The sequence below is a fragment of the Artemia sp. Qi Xiang Cuo genome, chromosome 6, assembly GCF_049724085.1.
Source record: "Artemia sp. Qi Xiang Cuo chromosome 6, ASM4972408v1, whole genome shotgun sequence".
NCBI classification, from domain to species: domain Eukaryota; kingdom Metazoa; phylum Arthropoda; class Branchiopoda; order Anostraca; family Artemiidae; genus Artemia; species Artemia sp. Qi Xiang Cuo.
The window spans coordinates 32,409,671-32,431,323 of NC_142799.1; the positions used below are offsets into that span (position 1 = coordinate 32,409,671).

General features: G+C 35.2%; 1 protein-coding gene across 1 annotated transcript in view; it reads left to right on the forward strand.

The window, feature by feature from the left end:
- Alg3 (Alg3, alpha-1,3- mannosyltransferase) overlaps window positions 1-21,653 on the forward strand; it is a 35,632-nt gene that overhangs the window by 463 nt on the left and 13,516 nt on the right. Inside the window, exons 2-4 of the mRNA XM_089090648.1 lie at window positions 8,319-8,566; window positions 11,279-11,439; window positions 14,701-14,821. Coding sequence (XP_088946774.1) covers window positions 8,319-8,566; window positions 11,279-11,439; window positions 14,701-14,821 — 530 coding nt within the window. The remainder of the gene's footprint in view (window positions 1-8,318; window positions 8,567-11,278; window positions 11,440-14,700; window positions 14,822-21,653) is intronic.

The following is a 21,653-nucleotide window of genomic DNA, read 5'->3' on the forward strand; positions in this document are numbered from 1 at the left end:
AGGTTAGTTTAAACTTTACCCCCACCCCCCTAATGTAGAAATATATAGGCTACCCTGAATTGGCATATATAGGGGGGGGGCTAAAGTTCATTTCCGATAGAAATGATTGTTATATTCATAATCATCATAAAAGAATGCATTGAATGGTGTATTCACTTTATTCCTAACTCAATAATATGAGTTGGTAGAACCTTACCAATAGGCCTACATGGTGAGATGAATAGTAAAATTGGTAAATTTTTTGCTATGCATATTATTGACTTACAAATAAAGTAAACATACCACTTGATGCCTTTTTTTATGCTCTTTCCAAATATAATAATGATTTTTGTTGGAAATGAATTTTACCCCCACCCCTATATATGCCAATTCTGGGTATATATTTGCAAACTAGGGGGGAAGGGGTAAATTTTATTTCTTATGTAAATGAGAGGTAAGCTTAAACTTCCCCCCCCCCCACCCCCATAATGTGCAAATATATACCCTTAATTGGTATATAGGCTATCGGGGGGGGGGGGTGAAATATTTTTTCATTAAATATTTACCAAATCATATTTTTGAGTTACAACTAAAGTGAATATACCACTACTCAATGCCTTTTTTTTGCTCTTTACGAATATAATAATCATTTTGGTTGGAAATGAATTTTAGCCCCCCCCCCTATATATACCAATTCAGGGTATATATTTGCACATTAGGGGGGTGAGGGTAATTTTATTTCTGATGTAAATGAGAGGTAAGTTTAAAGTTTCCCTCCACCCCCCTAATATGGAAATATATACACTGAATTGGTATATATAGGGGTGGGGACTAAAATTCATTTCTGACAAAAATGATTATTATATTTGTAAAGAGCATAAAAAAGGCATCAAGTGGTATATTCACTTTAGTTGTAACTCAATAATATGATTTGGTAAATATTTACCATTTTTTCCAACACAAATGATTATTATGTTTGGAAAGAGCATAAAAAAGGCATCAAGTGGTATGTTTACTTTATTTGTAAGTCAATAATATGAATAACAAAAAAATTACCATACAATTTTTAATTTAGCTACTTTTTTATATCTTGTAAAGTTGTTAGGTTATTCAAAATCAAACTTTCAATAATGAATACAGGGCCAAAAACATACTTTGGGAAGGTACTGTCAAGCTTCTATGGGTAAAATTCTACTTTAGCTATTTTTGGCAGTAAATTTCTAGGTGGCACTATAATTTACCTAGGATAAAAGTGAAAACATCATTTGATGCCTTTTTTATGCTCTTTCATAATACAATAATTGCTTCTGTTGCCAATTGCATCTTGAGCCCTTAAAAGGGCCCTGAAGGTGTTTTATATGAATAATGAAAAAGCATCAAACAATGTTTTCACTTTCATCCTAGCTAAATTATATGGTCCACTACAAATTTACCTTGAACTTTACCCCCCTCCACCCCCCCTAATGTGCAGAGTGGTGGATCCAGGGGGCACACCCCCCTCCTCTATGTAGTCTTAAGTAGTGTAATTTACTTAATTAATGCAAGATTTTATTGATTAAACTTGCTCCTAATGCAAATTTATTGGATCAACCTCTTTTGCGCCCCCTCCCCCACCCCTCTATAAAATCCTGGATCTGCCCCTGAATGTACAAATATATACACTGAATTAGAATATACCCTGAATTGTTGAAAGGTAAGTTCTGAATTGCAAAGTTCAGTGTTATTTTTGTTAACAATATTTGAAAAACTTGAAACAATAGGAAAGCAGTTTGAATTGAAAATCAAGTATTTTGTAGGTTAGGTTATGTTACAACTTCTTTGTGTGGTTACAAAAATGAAATACATTTGGGGCCACTTTAAGAGCTCAAGATGCAATTAGCAACAGAAGCAAATACTGGATTATGAAAGAGCATCATCCTAGCTAAATTATAGTGCTACCTAGAAACTTACCCTTTTGGCTATCTTGGAAAAGAGTAAGGTTAGGAAATGAAACATTCAGGGATTTGTCTACAGGCTAAAGTATATCCTCGGAAGGTACCTTGAAGTACCTACCTCCATTCCTTCTCCCTCTAAAAGGTCCTGACCTTTGATGACCTTTAAAACTGTGTGTTATAAAAGTGAAACCTTGCAAAATAGATCTTAGGGTTTTAAAAAAGGATCTAAGGTTTTAAAGATATGCAGATACATTTCCCAAATTTTGAAAAAAAAAAACATTTATATGGATTAAAATTCTACTCAAATAACAAGAATTGTATTTTCAGAACTAAAGTCAGAGAAAAAGAAACTTATAACTGAAAATGAAGGTAAAGTGTTGTTTTGTCAAAATTTTAATAGGTTTAGACCTGTCATTTAGAAAAAATTCAGGACCCTCTAGAGGGATAAGGGGTGGAGGTAGGTAATTCAAAATACCTTCCTGGGGCATACTTTAGCCTATAGATCCATCCTTGAAAGTTTTATTTTCCTAACCTATTTCCTTTCCAAGATAGCTAAAAGTAACTGAAGTAGAATTTTACCCTTCTAAGTTAACCCTCTTCTGATTTCTAATTCTTTGAGATTTGGCTACTTGACAGGTCTATACCTATTGAAATTTTGACAAAACCAATGTTACCCTAATTTTCAGTTATTGGGAGTGAGCAAAGTTGGGATGCTGAAAACAGTTTTCTTGTTCTTCATTAAAGAAAAAGATTTAATTTACAAGGTTTCATGTTTATAACAGAAAGATTTTTAAAGGTCATCAAAAGTAACTGCCCTCCAGTGGAAGGAGTAGAGGTAGGTACTTCAAAATATCTTTTTGGGACATACTTTAGTCTGTAGAGTCATCCTTGAAATTTTCATTTTCCTAACCTAACCTCTTTCCAAGAATGCAATAAGTAGCTAAACTAGAATTATACCAAATCAAGTTCTAGTTGAGGGTTTCTTTACTGCCCTTGAAAATAGCTGAGTTAAGTGCATGAAACTTTCAGAAATGAATCCAGGGGGTGAAACATTGGCCTACCCTGGGAATTTATTATCAAGCTGCTTTATCTACCCTTTTCTTTGCTCTTATGTATAGAAGATTGCATAGCATGGGCGCCGGCAGGGGGAGGGGCAAAGAGGGCCATGCTCCCTCCCCTTGGAATTTAGACCAGAGTAAGAAGAAAATAGAAGTGTAACAACTGATCAAAGAAAAATACACTCTTATTTTTGTTTTGTCTTTAAGAACTGCTATGAAACTTGTTCAGAATCGATTCAGAATTTAATTCAAATCTTAGATTAACTCAATATAGGTCATTATTTATCTATCTAAAGGAGACCAAAACCAGAACCCAATTTAGGGTGTAGAGTAAATACTCTCAAGGGCATTTTTATGCCCTAGTAATAGTGCAACAACCTTGATAAAGCTTACCACATTTTGGTATTAATAAAAAAAAGAAAGTTTTATGTATATATATATATATATACAGCATCATGTCCTACCAGCAGTCAGTTGGTCTTGGTTTTTAATCATATTTTATCAAGCTAAAAACATAAGTTTAATTTTTTGATTATTTCCCTCAGTTTTTAAAATATAATCCTAGTTAAGGGGTCAGATTCTAATTTTGCTTAAGTCTATAAGGATCATCCTGTGTCTATTCAATTGGTTGTATCCTATAAGGTCTTATCCTATTAGGAATCTTGCTTGCTTTTCTTGCATCATAATGAAACTTAACTTTTAGCTTAAATCTGCAGAATCATGCCAGCAGCCCCCCCCCCCCCCCTTGTATCAAGTAACTTAGTGATGTGGTCATGTAATTCAAGGAGATTGGTATCAACAGATCTTCCAGAATGAAATTGCTGTGAGGTTTGCATCATCATGCTAATATGTCAATAATTTCCAGCAAGGTCCTTTCTACCGTTCTTAAATATTGGAATGACATGGGTAGTTTTCCAATCCAGAGGTAGTCTGAAAAGATTCAATGATAAGATGAATAGCAAGGAAAGTGACTGACACAAGACTGTTTGACATTCATGAAGGATGAATACAGTCTGGACCTGCAGATTTATCTATTTTGAGAGACATAAGTTCTTTGACAACTATTGCATCAGTAATCCAAATTGGTTCCATCTTAAGTGATACATCATATATAGGAGATGAGAAAAAAAAGTACTGGAGTTGTAGGAAAAAAAACAGATTAAAATTTTTGCTTGAAACTTTCAGCTCAGTATCAGCAACTGGTTGACTACTGTGCAGGATATCAGGGACTCTTCATCTGTTGCAACATTTGTGAGCAGCATAACATGGAAAGATTTAGAACTATCCCTAACATCCTCAGCCAATTTTTCCTCAAACCTTTTCTTCAACTCCTTGATTTGGTCAATTGTCTGTTTACAAAGACTTTCTGGGATTTTCTTTTTTCTGTAACAATTCCATGCTTGGTGTTATTTGTTAATTAGCTTACTTATAATTTTCTGAGGTTTACTTTTTTCTGTAGCCTAATGATTCTATGCTTGATGTTTTCTGTTAATTAGCTTACTTAGATAAGTAGTTAAAAAGGTATACTTTTGCCTGTTTTGGCCAAAAATTCTTGTGCAAGACTTTTCAGCATGCAAAATTTCAGTTTTCACATTTGACCAACTCACATCAATATCATCACTAATAAGCTATTTCCAATTAACATTAGCAAGTCTTTTAGAGACTAGTTTGTAATTTATATATTTTGTTGGATTGCTAATATATATGTCTGGATTGCTAAGAATAACCAGATCAAGAATGTTAGAAACTTAAGCCTCTCTGAAACAAGCTGGTTGAGATATTTTTTTTTACAGAGAGAATTATTAGAGAGGGTAGACAAACAAGGAGAATTCCTAGTGCAAAAACCAGATTCATCAACCCATTAGATTTCAGGAAGATTAAAGTCCCCCAGAAGGACAAGATTATAATTTGCCAAATTTGACATCACATGTGATAGCATAGCAGCCAAATTAGATTCAAAATCTAAAATACTGGGAGCACTGGGGCTTCTACACATAACACCCACTACAATTGGGGATAATTGGCTATGTCTTTTTGTCCAGACATATTCAATTCCCTCAATATTCAGAGAATTAAGATGAATGAGACCAGCCTTTTGGCCATCTCTTACATATAAGCACACTCCTCTGTGGCAAAGTAGGCTACGGAATTCAGGTTTGAAAAGAGTTGGTAATCAATGATTTTGATTTCATCAGGTGATAAGGCTGACAAGCCTTTTTTTGTTGCAAATTCTGTAATTGCTGCAACACCCGTTTCTTCTACTGTCCTAAAAAAGGTAAGTTCTGAAAGCTTATTAGAGAGGCTACCAACATTGAAACTAAAGAACCTCAATCCTTGTAAGGTAGGAATCCAAGAGGATATGGGACTAGAGTATACAGGAGGTAAAGAACTAATAATATTATTGGATACAGTACTGTGAAACAATGAAGAAGAAACAGTAGGGGAACAAATTATTGCAGAAGAAACACTTGAAATAGATGCAAAAGAATGGTCTGCATCAGACTAAGAAACACTTTTATGAACACTACTAGGCAGTTGAGAAACAAGATCAGATAGTGCTAGTCTGTATTCACTTAAACTATTTACAGTGGGAGAAGGAAACATGGTCATTAGCAGGACATTCTAGCAGTCAGGGGGATTGCTCTGCCAGACAAGGTTTTTTGGACAATGGCGCCCTTACAAATTATCAAATCCACTTCTCCATCAGCTTTTCAGTGTTTCAACTCCTTGACAAGAACTTTGTACAATCCTCTTTTGGAGTATCAAGGAGGCACACTTGTGCCTCTATAAAGAGGTAACCCACCACAATGTTAAGCGATTTCCGGTCCTAGTAGTCGCAGAGCGACAGCGGTGATCGCATTTTGTAGCCCAAGCTCCAACTAAGAAACGTGCAAAATTTCACCCCCCTGCGACTTTATCTTCATGGGTAATAGTGGGCCAGAAGTTTCGACCCTCCGACCACAGCCCCCCTTTAACGTTGTCCGATTGGGCTGAAATTTAGAGGTTAAGCTTTCCTAGGGCCCGGGAGCTTATCCTCGAAATTTCAGCTCAATCCGATCACTCCTTCCCTGTTTTCCAAAAACCAAATATAGCCACTTAAAGTTATTTTTTTTTTATTAGCCACGCCTACAGGCCACAGTTGGCAACGGATCTGGGTGAATGAGGACTCATTCGAAGCGGAATTTAACCTGTTAGGACGTTTTGATGTTTTTAGACCGAAAACATTATCACCCGAATTTACATTTACGAAGAACATCGTTTATAGTTAAGAGCCCATGTTAAATTTTCCCATCACAGCCCCCCCTGTAACGTTGTCCGATCGGACTGAAAATTAGTGGATAAGCTTTCCTAGTACCTGGAAACTTATCCTCAAATTTCCGCTCAATCCGATCACTCCTCTCCTGTTTTCAAAAAACCAAATATCAAGTTTTGTGGGTATTTACTTGCGTCAAAAATACATCGCACAGAATAAAAGTAATGTAACGTTTCTTTCAGTGCTCACTACTCCTGTCTGTCAGGCGGAAGACCCAGGCTCGTTTTTCCGTCAGAGAAATTTTTTTACATATTGAATTTAAAGTTTAAAAAAGAAACTCTGTTTCTTTTTTAAATCCAATCTATTAAATCCTTCGGCTCAACAGGCGTCTCCAGAATATCTCTTTAAAGAGGCATAAGTGTGCCTCCTCAATCTTAAAGAGCAGGGGGTTTTGGGGGGCTGTACCCCCTTAAAATTAACACCTGAAGCAATCAGCTAATATGTAGTAGATCAATGATAATTAATAAAATTCACAAGAATGTGCAGAAGTTATTTGAAAAAAACTACATCTTCCAAAGAGTTAAAGAGGCTGAGTCACAAGTTCAAACCTTAAAACGTAGAGGGATTAGGAGGTACAGTTGGGGGCTGCCGCCCCCCAAACCCCCTGCTTTCGCAGCCTTTAAATAAAAAAAAAAAAATTTTAAGCTGAAAGTAAGGAGCGACATTAAAACTTAAAACGAACAGAAATTATTCCGTATATGAAAGGGGCTGTGCCCTCCTCAACGTCTCGCTCTTTACGCTAAAGTTTGACTTTCTTACAACTCTTTTTTTTAAACAATAAAAACTTTAGCGTAAAGAGCGAGGCGTTGAGGAGGGCACAGCCCCTTTCATATACGTAATAATTTCTGTTCATTTTAAGTTTTAATGTTGCTCCTTACTTTCAGTTTAAATTTTTTTTTTTTATTTAAAGGCTGCGAAAGCAGGGGGTTTGGGGGCGGCAGCCCCCCAACTGTACCTCCTAATCCCTGTACGTTTTAAGGTTCGAACTTGTGACTCAGCCTCTTTAACTCTTTAGAAAACGTAGTTTTTTTCAAATAATCACTTTAGAAACAGACTGTTCCTTTAGTTTCAAAGGGTTTATGTATGATACATTTACTTCAGAAATGATACAATTACTACACTTAATTCAGTTGATGGCACAGATAAGAAGAGAGGAGGGGGTGGCTACCAGAGAATTGTTGGCTATTTGTAAGTCTTTATATTTACGGGGGGAGAGGGCAATGTCAACTCCATAAGTGTTTGACAAATAATTGTTCAGGAAAACAGTATCATCAATCTGGGGGGGGGGGGGAGTCCATATATAGCAATATTCAAACGTCTTCGAAAACACTGACGCTCAGAATATGCAATTAGACAAACATCAGTTTTTATTAAGAGGGCTACAGCAAGTTTAGACATTTCAGTAAAGACTGCAGAAAGCACTAGGTCCTGAACAGTTGATACAGATCATACTGACTGAAGCAAATTTTCAATGTGTGATACCCTGTTGGCAATGTCACTAACTTGTGCAGAAATTGTCACTTTTAAAGTCAGATCTCAGCTGGAAAATGGTTTGGGTTAATTGACTGGTTGTGGCAAACTCCTTCTTAAGATCTTTGTCAAAAGCCTTCAAGGTGTTGTCCATGATGGAAGCTAGCTTTGCTATCATAGCCTGCTTACTACTAAGGTGAGGAGGAGGATTAACTTCACAGGCTGGGCAAGACCATGTAAAAGTGAGTGACTGCATCATCTGCTTATATGTATAACTATGATAGTAAAGCATGAAACACCTGCAAAAAGAGAGAAAATTTTCAATTTTTAAACAAATTTTCATCATTCTCTAAGAAAAATTTTAAGTAATGTCATAATTTGGGGTTGATAAATGAATAGAACTGAAATTATTAAATTGAGCAATATGCATATGCTATCCTTTTTTCCAGTGAAAGCTGTAGGCTTGTCATAAAATTGTATATTTATCTGGGAACATAGACTTCAGTGAATGTAGTTTTTTTCAATATTTATGCTCCTGAATTAGTGGATTAATTTTTTGTTTAGATACGGAAATTGACTGGAATGCATACATGCAGGAAGTTGAAGGTTTTCTAAAAGGTGATTTCAACTATACAAATCTGAAAGGAGATACTGGTCCATTGGTCTACCCTGCAGGTTTTGTTTACATTTTTGCAGTTTTTTATTACTTGACTGGACATGGACAAAACATACAGTTGGCTCAGTATATTTTTATGGTCATATATGTCATAAACTTGGCACTTGTATTCAGGGTTTATGCCAAGGCAAAGAAGGTCAGATTTTCACTTTTCATATGTGATTCGTTTATTGCATATTTTTAATCTCTTTGCTATATGGGTATAACAAGGAGTTAGGGATAAACCTTCCCCCAATTAGTAACGAAAAAGGTCAATCCTGTTTGTCAGGACTTTATGGGAGCAGCTTCACTACGTTCCTATTCTCCATGCTTTTGTGAGGTCAGATTCAGTAGATCTTAGCATCCCATATGGTCCCAATAGCAAGCAATCTCTTATATTCTGTTTCAATATGTGTTAAGTTCTGAATCCATACATATAACTTGAGGGAAGGACTTAATGCACTCCCCTGTGTTGTTTAAAAAAATGAAAATCTTGGTATGTGTCATTTTCACTTAATTGTGTCACATATTTCTGAACTGCTGTAATATTCATTTACTTTGATACCTGCGTGCAAGGACGGGTAAAGTCCATCCACTGAGATTGCCTATAAAACACCTTCCCCTACCCCTTTGCCAACATAGAACTTTTGTATCAAACGGTTTTGCCCCCCCCCTTCTCTCTTCTAAGAACAGGACCTATGGGTATTGTCAGAAAAATTACCATGATAGTTGGAAAAAGCATCAAATAAGGAATATAATGGCATTAATTGTACTCTGTTAGCATAGTTTCTTCAGAAAAGGCCAAGCACAAACTATTTATCTATTTGTGTGTAGCATGTTATCATTATAAGGAGTCATTCACATCTTATTTGAAACAACTACAATACTTTTTTGGACACGATTTCTTGGATTTTTTTTCCTTCTCCGTTTTGTTTATCTGTACATTTTGTTTTCAGATGATTTCTATAGATAAAGGTGCTACAAGGTGAAGCCAAAATATTCATTTTGTCAGATTCACTGTCTTGATTACTGTTTTACTTGTTACATATGCATTCCTATATTTTAATCTTATTTATTTTTGCCATATGCATTATTTTTTCTAATGTGAATATCCGTCCGTTTTTGATGCACATGACATGTGGTGTGAACACAAGTAGAATAATCTGTTTACCATGGTTGGAATTATTTTATGTAACACCTCAATACTTTTATGCTATTTTATGTTCACCAAACTGAAAACTCATTTGTCATCATTGTTAATAATATTAAGACGAAGAATATAACTCTTTGTGTATTTTAGGCCTATAGGTAGCATATTTCTCAGACTTTTTGTTAATCTGCCCTGTTTTTTTTTTAAATATTACAGAGTACATGTTCCAAATTGTTAAACATATGAAAAAGGTTAAAGGGTCCAAAGCCAAATTGTCGAAACATTGTCAAAGGTAGATGAGTGTATTACGGCCTCTTTCAATCTGATAGAGGACCTATGAAAACTTATGGGCAAGGTGGTAAGACATTTGAGCACATGTTTATATAAAAAAATCATTCAACTTGAAAGAACTCAGCATCAGCCGACGTTGTATTATGTCGGACATGTTCGCTTATTATTGCTTCAAATGAGAAAATTGGTGAATTTCACTATGTATAGAAAATATGCTCATTTTGATGACTATATAAGATTCTACTCTTGTCATCCAGTTTCAGTAAAGAAAGATGCTGTGCTGCCTTAATTTATTTGGGCATTGGATTTGTTCCGTCGATCATATTTACTACAACTTCTTATCTTTGGTTGACCTTTTGTTTTGCTATTGCTACTCAATAATTTCATCAATGAAATAATCAAAAATAAAGAAAAAAGGGAGGAATCCCCTGATATTTACAATATAGAGTGTAGAATAATGAATGCTGTGCCATTTATCCTATATTCAAGCTCTGATTGAAAAATTGAAAATGATTTCGCTATAACACAATAATTTAACTTATTGAAATCTGTAAAACATTTATTGAATTTTCTCAATTTTGGAATATTAGGCTTGCAGAAAATAATGGTAGTAGAAATAGACCCGTTGAGCATTAGAATGAGTTCTTTATTGAATCAGAAAAACTGTTGAGAATTAGAAAAAGTCAGTAATTCAAGTATAGACTTATTGAACGATGAATTGGTAAACCTCTTAAACAAATATTAAAAAAAAATCCTGGAAATTTTTGATTCTGAGTTGGCTTAACATCTTCCCATTTCCCCGAACCATTCTGGTTAGTTTGAAAAAGGACAATTTTTTCAAACAAATATGTGTTTTAGACAATGGGTTAGAGAGGCCATAAAAATAAATTGCATTTCTTATGATTTTGCAATAAATAGAGATACAGGAAACCTTTAAATTGATTTCAATTTATGATAGCATTTTAGAAAGTGAACTTATCTTTGACGCAAGTACCTTGGTTGTAAAGAAGTCACAGTTGATCAATGAAGAACTAAAGGTATACAAAAAGTGCAATAAATGTGAATAAGACGATTCCTTCCCAGCAAAGTTAAGTGCACGAATGTTTTTTTTTTTTTTTTTTTAGTTTTCAGATATTTTCTGAATTTAACCTTCCTTTAATATCCCTGATTTGTCTTATTCCTTTTAAGTTATTTTTCTTCGTTTTATGTATATAGTATATTTTATTGGTCAAAATTGTAATTATTATCAAAATGAAAAAAAATAGGGGAAATGTAACGAAAATTAAATGAGAACAAAGAGGAACTTTATTTTTTTTATTATTTTTTAATTAGGGAAAACCTTATTAGCTTTGTCATTATTTCCAGGCCTTTACTCCACTTCTTGCTAAAACATTATGTTTGTACTAAAATGTTTCTCTTTCATGCTAGGTTCCTCCTTACATGCTACTATTCATGTCACTCACGTCATACCGAGTCCATTCGATATTTGTTTTAAGACTTTTCAACGATCCCATGGCTGTGTGTTTGTTTTTCGTCTCATTAAACTTTTTCTTGGATAATCGATGGAGTCTGGGTAGTCTCTTTTACAGGTTTGGCTTTTTTTTCTTCTTCTTCATTTGACAGACGAGTTTTGATTTCATAAATATCCTATGTTTGTAACCGTAGTGAATCAGATACACATTTATGAAAATACCACGCAAGTATCATGCTTAAACTTAGTATGTTTACATTAGTATGCTAAGGTAAGTTTAGTATGACTATCTTGACACAGACTGCAAGTCTCTTGAAGGGGCTATAAATGATTTAGGCGTAATCTCTCTTAAGCGTAAGCAAACTAAATTAAATGCAGACTTTGTCGATGTGTTCTGTAAAATGTAAACTCTGTAGTCAGCTGATGAAAAATATATCATCCATAAAAGCGATGTGCAAAACTTGGCAAGTTTATTAGCACCATAATAATTTGACTACGATTTTTGCCTGAATCTTGATGGTGGTCAGATATAAAGAAGATTCAGGCAGTAAGATCCCGCTCCTCCAATATTTTGGCTTTTGATGCTTGTGGTTACGACTGTAGCTGCATTAGTCACTGTCGCTACTTGTCATGGCTAGGTGACAGCCTAGGCAATGTGGCCAAATCATTTACTGTGACTTCTATAATTTGCGGTGTAACCCGATTCACGTTTCCTGGACAAGAATTGAAAAAGACTCATTGTGTATGACTGTTGTTAATGGTCAAACTGCTTGTACAAAGAGGCTTTACTGAGACATTCAAGATAGGTACGCAGTTTTGTTTTCAAGAGCTGCAATCTACTACTATTTGTGCAATTATATATTATTATTATGAACAAAAACAACAATGAGAAGTTTCGAGCATCTAAAGAATCAATTAAGGGACTAAAGAGCTGATTGGAGTAATTTATTGAGCAAGACAATTTTTCGATGACAGGGTATAAATCCTAGTTTGACAAAATTTTCAGTACCACCTTTGAAACTACTTTAGCCTATTTACATATGCAGTCGACTCTTGCTAACTTGAAATTCTGGGGGCCACGATTTTTCTTCGAGTTATGCATAGTTCGAGTTATGTATAGTTCGAGTTATAGAGGTCATTCTACTTAAAATTTGACTCATAAAGGCAAGCCAAATGAAAATTCGAGTTACAGAGGTCCACAATTGCTAAATTTACCTCTTACAGCCACTACAAAGTTAAGAATAACTTTATTAGTATGCTATAGACTGGACATATCAAGACTTGACTTTCAAATGGCAATAATAAATTCAGATTGTCAGGAAATAGATACCTGAAGATTAACAGAATGTGATACAAAAATATGTTAAACAAAACTAATACATATCTATTACACATTTACATGCATATAAATCTTAAGTTAATGACATATTAATAAAATCAATTTTAGTTTTAACATATTAAGACAAATACATATTTACACTTTGCAACCTGAATACCAGGATTTCGACTAACAGAGGTCTGTTGAAAAAAGTTCGAGATACAGAGTACACAGGTAAACTGACTGAAGGTAAAGGTGGAGGTAAGGTTGCATTTATCGAGAGTTGACTGTAGTCTATTTATTTGTGTTTGTGCTTAGCTAAAACAAAAGTAGAAACCAGTTTTGTTCGAAATAAGCTTTTGAAGAAGTAAGTTGTATAAAGACAAAATTCACCAATAAAATGTGTAAAAAGTGAAGCCATTTTATCGCTGTAATAGACTTGCAATAGGCTGTAAGCAGTCAGAGCAACAGAGTCAAATTAAAAAGTGAATTTTATTCTATATTTCGTAAATTTTCGTTACGCGATATGAACTTATCAGTCTTATAGTACTAGCTGTTTGTCTATTCTTGTAAATTATTCTATTCAAAGATCTAAATTAGAAAAATAATCAGTTAAATCGCTTCCCTCTTTAAAAAGAAAATTTTGGATTCTCAGCCAAACGAGAAATTAATCCTAGACAGTGACTACAAGTTTCCACAAGACACTAAAAGAGACTGAGGTGTAGTCTCTGTTAAGTGTTAGCATACTAAGTTAAATGCAGGCTCTGTATGTGTGTTTTGTAAAGTGCAGAGCCTTAAATAACGGGTGTATCTATGTGCGATAAAAGATAAAAAAAGGCAGCCTTTGGTTGGGATTTGTTAAGTCTGTTTTTCGCCCGCTGTCTTGGATCGTCACAACGCAGTTAATGTTTGCTCTCCCTGTTTAGAGTTACCCAGTATGTTTGTCCTTAGAGGAGGATGTCCGACTTAGAAAATAAGAAGGCCAACCTGAATAGAATTATTGCTCTTCGCTTCCTGAACATCAGAGGCTAGTGTAAAAAAAAACAAAAATTGCAAATTATTGAACAATTTGCATATTCTTGAGAATAGTCTTGTTTTAAAGCAGTTTTTTTTTTCATTTTAGCAAAGGACTTTGGCATTCTGACTGCAATAAAAAGAAAAATAATTCTCGTTCATTCCTAAAAACTTCTAATAATTGGTCCTTCAGATATGGAAGAGGGGTGTATTTACCCTTCCCTAATTCGAAAGAATATATTGGGACTAAACAGTTAATAAGGGTACTATAGGATGACATGTCTCCTCTTTAGCACAATATAAAATATTGCATTTATGTGTTTACCTGCACAAAAGGGGGAGGGGTGAGGTGGGAATCCCCTATAAATAATATTTGCCAGAAACTTGCATCTCCCACATACAATAATTTAATAAGACAATATTAAGGAATAAAACAAATCTTGCAAATATAATTGTAGAAAGAGTTTTATCAGGTTTAGCTGGGACGGAAAACTGCAGATTTTAAGGAAAAGATTTAGAATTAGAAACAACATTTACACAAATGCATGATCTTTGCTCTCCACGGGACAGAGGATAGCTCTTCAATTAGTCATCATATTATAAGAACCTCAATTTAATTCGTTGGGACAATTGACAGAACTTTGGTTTTTTTCCATGTTCCTCAATTGATTGTGCTTTATTGCTGTGTTTACCGTAAAATACATATCTTTTTGCTGAGATTTGTGTATTCTTTTGACTAACTTGTTAATCATAAAGTGAAGAGTTTTTTACAAAAGAAAAACGAGTATTGTAAACATAACAACTTTTTATCTCAAAGGACCTATGAAAAGAACTATATTTCTTTCTTATTTAATGGTTATTTTAATAAGAAATCGAACCTAACAATATCAAAATGAAAAAAAAAAAAAAATAAGCTAAAGAGAGGAATTCACATACATTTTCGTTGCAAAAATATGATGTTTAAGGAGATACTTTCTGCGACAAGAATAGCAGTTACTCATCAAAGTTTTTTCCTTCTTCCTTGATAAAATAATTTGGAATTTTTAGTTTGGCCGTATCAGTCAAGATGAACATTTTACTTTATGCTCCGGCACTTCTCCTTGCTTACTTGGCAACACAGGGTATACTAGGGACTGTAAGACAGCTCTCCATTTGTGCGCTTGTTCAAGTAAGTGTTTAAAATACATGATTCGTAATTATAAAGTTCCTAAAAAAATCCGACAAAGGATGCATTTATCAGAATGCATTGATTATGCTTTTATGATAAAACAGTGGATTTTTTTTTCTTAATTTATTTTAAAAAAAATAAAAACAGTCCACAAAGACGAAGTACAAAAGAGAAAAAAAAGAAACATGACAAGATTCATCAAATCAGATAAAAAAACAAAACTCGTGTTAACACTGAACATCAATCTCGTTCTCAAACATTTTTTCCAGTTTTTTAGTTTTTGTTTTTTTCCGATTTTTGTTTGTTCTGTTTTTATATATTGACTCCGAAATTTGAATTCGGGGCTCGTGATAGTAATTTTTTCGTAATAAATATCCTATCTCTTATCTTGCATCACTGTCTGTAAAGGGGGTGCCACCGTTGAAAACTGATTTTACGGTTATGTTTCGAGACAAGTTTCGACAAAGCTATTTTACGATCGACTATTTTGTATTTGCGCATTAATTCTGAGTATCCGGTCTATGGGTGAAGTAAATATTATGTGAATTTAAATTATCTCTTTTACCGTTGCTGGCGCACACCATACTTTACTTATTTATAAAGTTCCCTTTTTTCACAGCATGTCAAAACAGAACCTACTAGTTTGTTCCTTATGAGACACAGTCATCTGTGTTGCACCGCGACTGTGGTTAAAGGGATATAGTTGCTGTGATGCTTCATGGATCCTGGCCCTTTGAAGTCTAGTTTTTGCGTGACCATTTAGGATGGACTTTCAACTAATCTTTTGAAACACCTTGCATCTTTAATTCTTATACCTCTTGTTTATGTTTTAAATTTGTGTTTATCTTCTGGGTTATTCTCTACTAAATGGAAAAACGCCCTAGTTATCCCACTGTATAAAAAAGGTGATAAAACCAACAAAGCTAAAGAAAAGAATTTTAGCTTTATTTGGATAAAAAAAATATTTTAACCCAAAGCCAGTTTGGTTTTAGATCGGGTCGTTCTACTGAAGAAGCAGTTCAAGTTCAAGTTCAATCATTTTATTATTAACATATACATGTATATAATTGACATAGGCCCATGGGGAGACAAGCTCGAAAAACTAGGCCTAGACAAAGATACAATAAAAAATTTTAAACTACAATACAAAGATAATTACGACGGCAAAGATACAATAATACAACAATAATATGAAAGTAGCAGCTAGCCCAGGATCCAAATATAAATATAAATATATATAAAAAAAAAGAGAGATCAATATTATTAAATATAAATTCATACTAAAAGATAGCCGAGAGGCCCACATTCACTTAGAACAAAAATCCGAACAAATAACTTAATCATATTAAAAAGACACTTAATTAAAAATAATCCTGAACTAAATGAAATTTAAGATTCCTTTTTATTAAATGGATAGAAGAAAAGTTATCAATAAAATCCTTGTGAGCATCCCAGCACCGGGCTATTGACACAAACCGGGCGAATTTAGATCTTTGAGTACTATACTTGTCAATGTAGATACTCTTTTTTTGTCGCGTGTTATAACGATGTAAATCTTGTGATCGGGAGAACAAACTTTGATTGAGGTAATATGGCGGTAATTTCTTAATGTCATAATTAAATTTGAAGATAATTGCTCCAAAAGTAAATTGTTGAGAAACTGGAAGTATATCTAAATAAGTATATAAAGATGCTGTAGAACACTTATTTGGAAGTGAAATAGGCGATGAAATAAAAAGTTTGAGGATTCTTACTGCTTTATTTTGTAAAATCTGTATTGGTTTAATATGGCTTTTAAATGTAGATAAATATACTAGAGAACAATAATTAATATTAGACTGAATCAGAGCAAAATAAATGCTTCGTAAAGCAGAGTAGGGCAAATAATGCTTTAACCTCCACATTAAACCAACATACCTTGAAATCTTTAAGCGTATATTTTGAATGTGTGTTTTAAAAGATAATCTTTCATCAATCATAAGTCCAAGGTACTTTATCACATTCGCCCGAGATATTGATAATAGATACTTTGAAGAAGTAACTCGGGTAATACGAGGGCATATATTTGACTTCCTGCCGTAAATTATGAAATTAGTTTTTGATAAATTCAAAGCAATAAAATTTGCAAAACACCATTCAAGAACATTGGAAAATGCAGTATCAAGTTTTGCCTCCAATTCCTCGTCATTCCTATCAGAAATTGAAACTGCCGTATCATCAGCAAAATGTGTGCTGAGACATGGGATTGCCAAAGCGCCGTGAAAATCATTTATATAAACTAGAAAAAGCAGAGGACCTAGGACAGAGCCCTGAGGCACCCCAACCATCGAGGACTGAGGAACAGGCGAAGAGAGAAAATTACCTCCATCAATTCGTTGCTTTCTCTTATCAAGATAAGATTTAACTAGATCCAACGCCGTTCCGCGCACACCACAATTATCCAATTTACGAAAAAGAATACAATCGGATATTGTATCGAAGGCTTTTTTAAAATCCAAGTATATTGTTGCTGGAATTTCACCTCTATCTAAGCATTCATGAATATATTGGATGAGAGCAATGATAGCGTGCTCATTATTGTGTCCAGACCTAAAACCAAACTGGGAATTTGTGAAAAAATTAAACGATTTAAGAAAGTCATAGATCCTCTTATAAATTGCCTTCTCAAATATTTTAGAAAATGCTGACAAAATAGAAATAGGGCGGTAATTTGATGGGCTTTCAGGAGAGTCACCTTTGTGAAGTGGAATTATCCTCGCTTCTTTAAAAGCAGACGGGAAAACTCCATTTTTAAATGAAAGATTAATTATATGCTGTAATGGCAAAATTACTGCAGACAATATTTCTTGAACAATTATAGAACTAGACCCGTCAATTGCAGCCCTTTTGCTTAAAATTAATGATTCATTGAATAATGGTAATTATATATTATGCATTTTCTATGATATAAAAAAACATTTGATCTCTAAATCATCCCATTTTGTTTGAAAAATTGAATAACTCTGGAATTCGTGGAAGAACACTGGATTTAATAAAGTCATCCCTACGAAATCGCGGATTCCAAGTAGAAGTCCAAAGCTGTCTGTCTCAGCCTAGCTCCCTGGATGATATTGGAGTGCCCCTGGGGTCTATACTTGGACCGTTACTATCTTTGATATATACATAAATGATCTCCCTAATTGTCTATCCTATAAGGATAGCCTAGCAGTTATGTTTGCAGATGATACAGTGGCATCTGTTGAAGCTAAAAGCCCTCCGTTATTGATTGAGAATTTGGCAGCTGAAATGAATTCAGTTATCCAGTGGTTTTCTTGTAATTGTATAGTCCCGAATTTGCCTAAGACAGAATTTATGGTTTTTGTAAGATCTAAGCAAGAAGTTTCTAAAGTTGGGGTTGATGAGTTAGTTGTTTCTGGGAGTGGAATTAGAAAGGTTTAGAAATATAGATATTTGAGGATTATTCATGATGAGTTTTTATCTTTCCGAAGTCATTTCGACCATCTCGTATAAAATTAGCCCAAAATTTAGGATGCTTACATCAATTAAAGTATGTTTTCCCTTTTTCAGTTATTAAATTATTCCTTTTTCATATGGAAGGGATCGTCGTAGAAATTTCAAAGGGGGCTCATTCGAATGGAAATCGAGAGTTCTAGTGCCCTTTTTAAGGGTCAAAAGTGATTGGAGAGCAACTAGCCCCCCCCCCCCATGCCCATCATTCTCCCAAATATATCCAATCAAAATTTTGAGATAGCCATTTTGTTCAGTGTAGTTGATTTCCAAATAGAAAATACATTTTTGAGGAAGACACTCCCCCACAATCCTCAGGGCAAGGGTTTTAAGTTATGCCCTGGGGGTATATAAGGTTTTTATAGAAGGCGTTGTCGTATAAACTTCAAAACAGGCTCATTCGAATAGAAATCAAAGGGCTAGTGCCTTTTTTAATGGTCGAAAGTGATTGGAGGGCAACTAGCCCCCCCCCCCCGCCACGGCCATCATTTCCCCAAACACATTCAATCAAACTTTTGAGATAGCAATTTTGTTCAGCGTAGTTGATTTCCAGATAGAAAATATGTTTTTGAGGAGGATACTCCCCCACAACCCTCAGGGCAAGGGTTTTAAGTTATGCCCTTGGGGCATATAAGGTTTTTTATTGAAGGTGTTGTCGTAGAAACTTCAAAAAAGGCTCATTCGATTTAAAATTCAAAGGGCTACTGCCCTTTTTAATAGTCGAAAGCGATTGGAAGGCAACTAGCCCCCCCCCCACGCCCATCATTCCCCAAAACACATCCAATCATAATCTTGAGTTACCCATTTTGTTCAGCATAGTTGATTCCCAGATAGAAAATATGTTTTTGAGGAGGACACTCCCCCACAACCCTCAAGGCAAGGGTTTTAAGTTATACCCTGGGGGCATATAAGGTTTTTATAGAAGGCGTTGTCGTAGAATCTTCAAAAAAGGCTCATTCGATTGGAAATTCAAAGGGCTAGTGCCCTTTTCAATAGTCGAAAGTGATTTGAGGATAACTAACCCCCCTCTCACGCCTAGCTTTTCCCCAAACACACCCAATCAAAATTTTGAGACAGCTATTTTATTAAACGTAGTTTTAAGTTCTGGAAAATAGGTCTTTGAGGATAAAAACTCCCCCACAGCCCTCAGGGCAAGGGTTGTAAGTTATGCCCTGGGAGAATATAAGGTTTTGTATAGACAACGTTGTCGTAGGAACTTCAGAAAGGGCTCATTTGATTGGAAATTTAAATTGCTAGTTCCCTTTTTAATAGTTAAAAGTGATTCTAAGGGAACTGACACCCCTTCCAGGCTCACCATTTTCCCAAACACATCCAATCAAAATTTTTATATAGCCATTTCTTTCAACGTAGTTGAAAGTTATGGAAATTATAGGTTTGAGCAGGACACTCCCCCACAGTCTTCAGGGGCAAGGGTTATAAGTTATGCCCTGGGTGCATATATGGTTCTTATGGAAGGAATGCTCGTATAAACTTCAGAGAGGGCTCACTTGATTGGAAATTGAAATTTCTAGTTCACTTTTTAAGCGTCAAAAGATATTGGTGGGCAACTAGCTCCCCCCCCCCCTAAATATTTTTTTCCCAAATGCATTTAATAAAAATTTTAAGATAGCTATTTTGTTAAAAATAGTTCAAAGATCATAAAACAACAATTCCGGTGTCGACACGACCCACCAGGGCCCGGGGGCAGGCGTTGTAAGTTATGCCCTGGGGGCATATATGGATCTTATGGAAGGGAAGCTCGTATTAAATTCAAAGAGGGATCATTTGATTGGTAATTGAAAGTTCTAGTTCACTTTTTAAGAGTCAAGAGAGTTTGGTGGGCACCTAGCCCCCCCCCCCCCCCTCCTCGCCCTTTTTTCCTCAAACTCATCTGATAAGACCCTTAAAATAGCTTTTTTACAATACTCCAATTACCATATAAAGTACACTTAGGCGTCAACACAGCCCCCCAGTGCTTGATGGCAGGTCTTTTAAGTTATGCCCGGGAAGACTGTATGATTTTTGTTTAAGGGATGCTCGTAAAAAATTCAGGAGTGGCTCATTTGATTGGAAATTGAAAGTTCTAGTTAAGTTTTTTAGCGTCAAAAGAGATTGAAGGTCAACTAGACCCCTCCCACGGCTTTTTTACCCGTAATATATCCAAAAAACGTTGCGTAATAGGCAATATGTTAAAAATAGTGAAAATGTCAGATAACAAAAACTCGGGTGCAATAATCACCCCCTAAGATTCAGGGGCAGGTGTGTTAAGTTATACCCAGGGGCATCTATTGTTCGTAGGACAGAGATGCTTGTATAAACTTTAGAGAGTGCTCATTTGATTGGATATTTAAAGTTCGAGCTCAATTTTTAATAGTCAAAAGAGATCCGAGGGCAGCTAGCCCCCCCCCCCCCATACGCCTTCTTTTTAAAAACCAATCTGATGAAAATTTTGAGATAGACATCTTGTTAAAAATAGTTCAAAGGTCGGATAAGAAAAAATCCGCTGTCAATAGAACCCCCCAGGGCACAGGGGAAGGCGTTCTAAGTTATGCCCTCAGGGCATGTATGGTTCTTAAGAAAGGGATGCTCGTATAAACTTCATAGAGGGCTCATTTGTTTGGAAATTGAAAGTTCTAGTTCATTTTTCAAGAGTCAAGAGAGTTAAACTACCCCCCCCCCCACGCTCCTTTTTCCCCTAACCCGTCCGCTACAAATTTTGAGATAGCCAGTGTTTTGGAAATTGTTCAAAAAATTATATAACAAATACGCCCCCCAGAGCCCGGGGGAAAGGCGTTGTAAGTGTTGTCCTGGGGGTGTATATGGTTCTTATGAAAGAGATGCTCGTATAAACTTCAAAGGGGGCTCATTTGATTTGAAATTGAAAGTTCGAGTTCACTTTTTAAGAGTCAAAAGAGAGTTAAACTACCCCCCCCCCCACGCTGATATCCGATGGCAACTAGTCCCCCCCCCCATGCTGTTGTTTCCCCAAAACCGTCCGCTACAAATTTTAAGATAGCCAGTGTTTTGGAAATTGTTCCAAAATTGGATAACAAAAACGTCCCCAAGAGCCCGGAGGATAGGCGGTGTAAGTGTTGTCCTGGGGGCGTATATGGTTCTTATGAAAGGGATGATCGTATAAACTTCAGAGGAGGCTCATTTAACTCGAAATTGAAAGTTCTAGTTCAATTTGTAAGAGTCAAAAGATATCCGAGGGCAACTAGCCCCCCCCACACACTCTTTTTTCCCCAAGCCGATCCGATAAAATTTTTATAATAGCCATTTCATTAAAAATAGTTCAAAGGTCAGATAAGAAAAATTTCTGTGT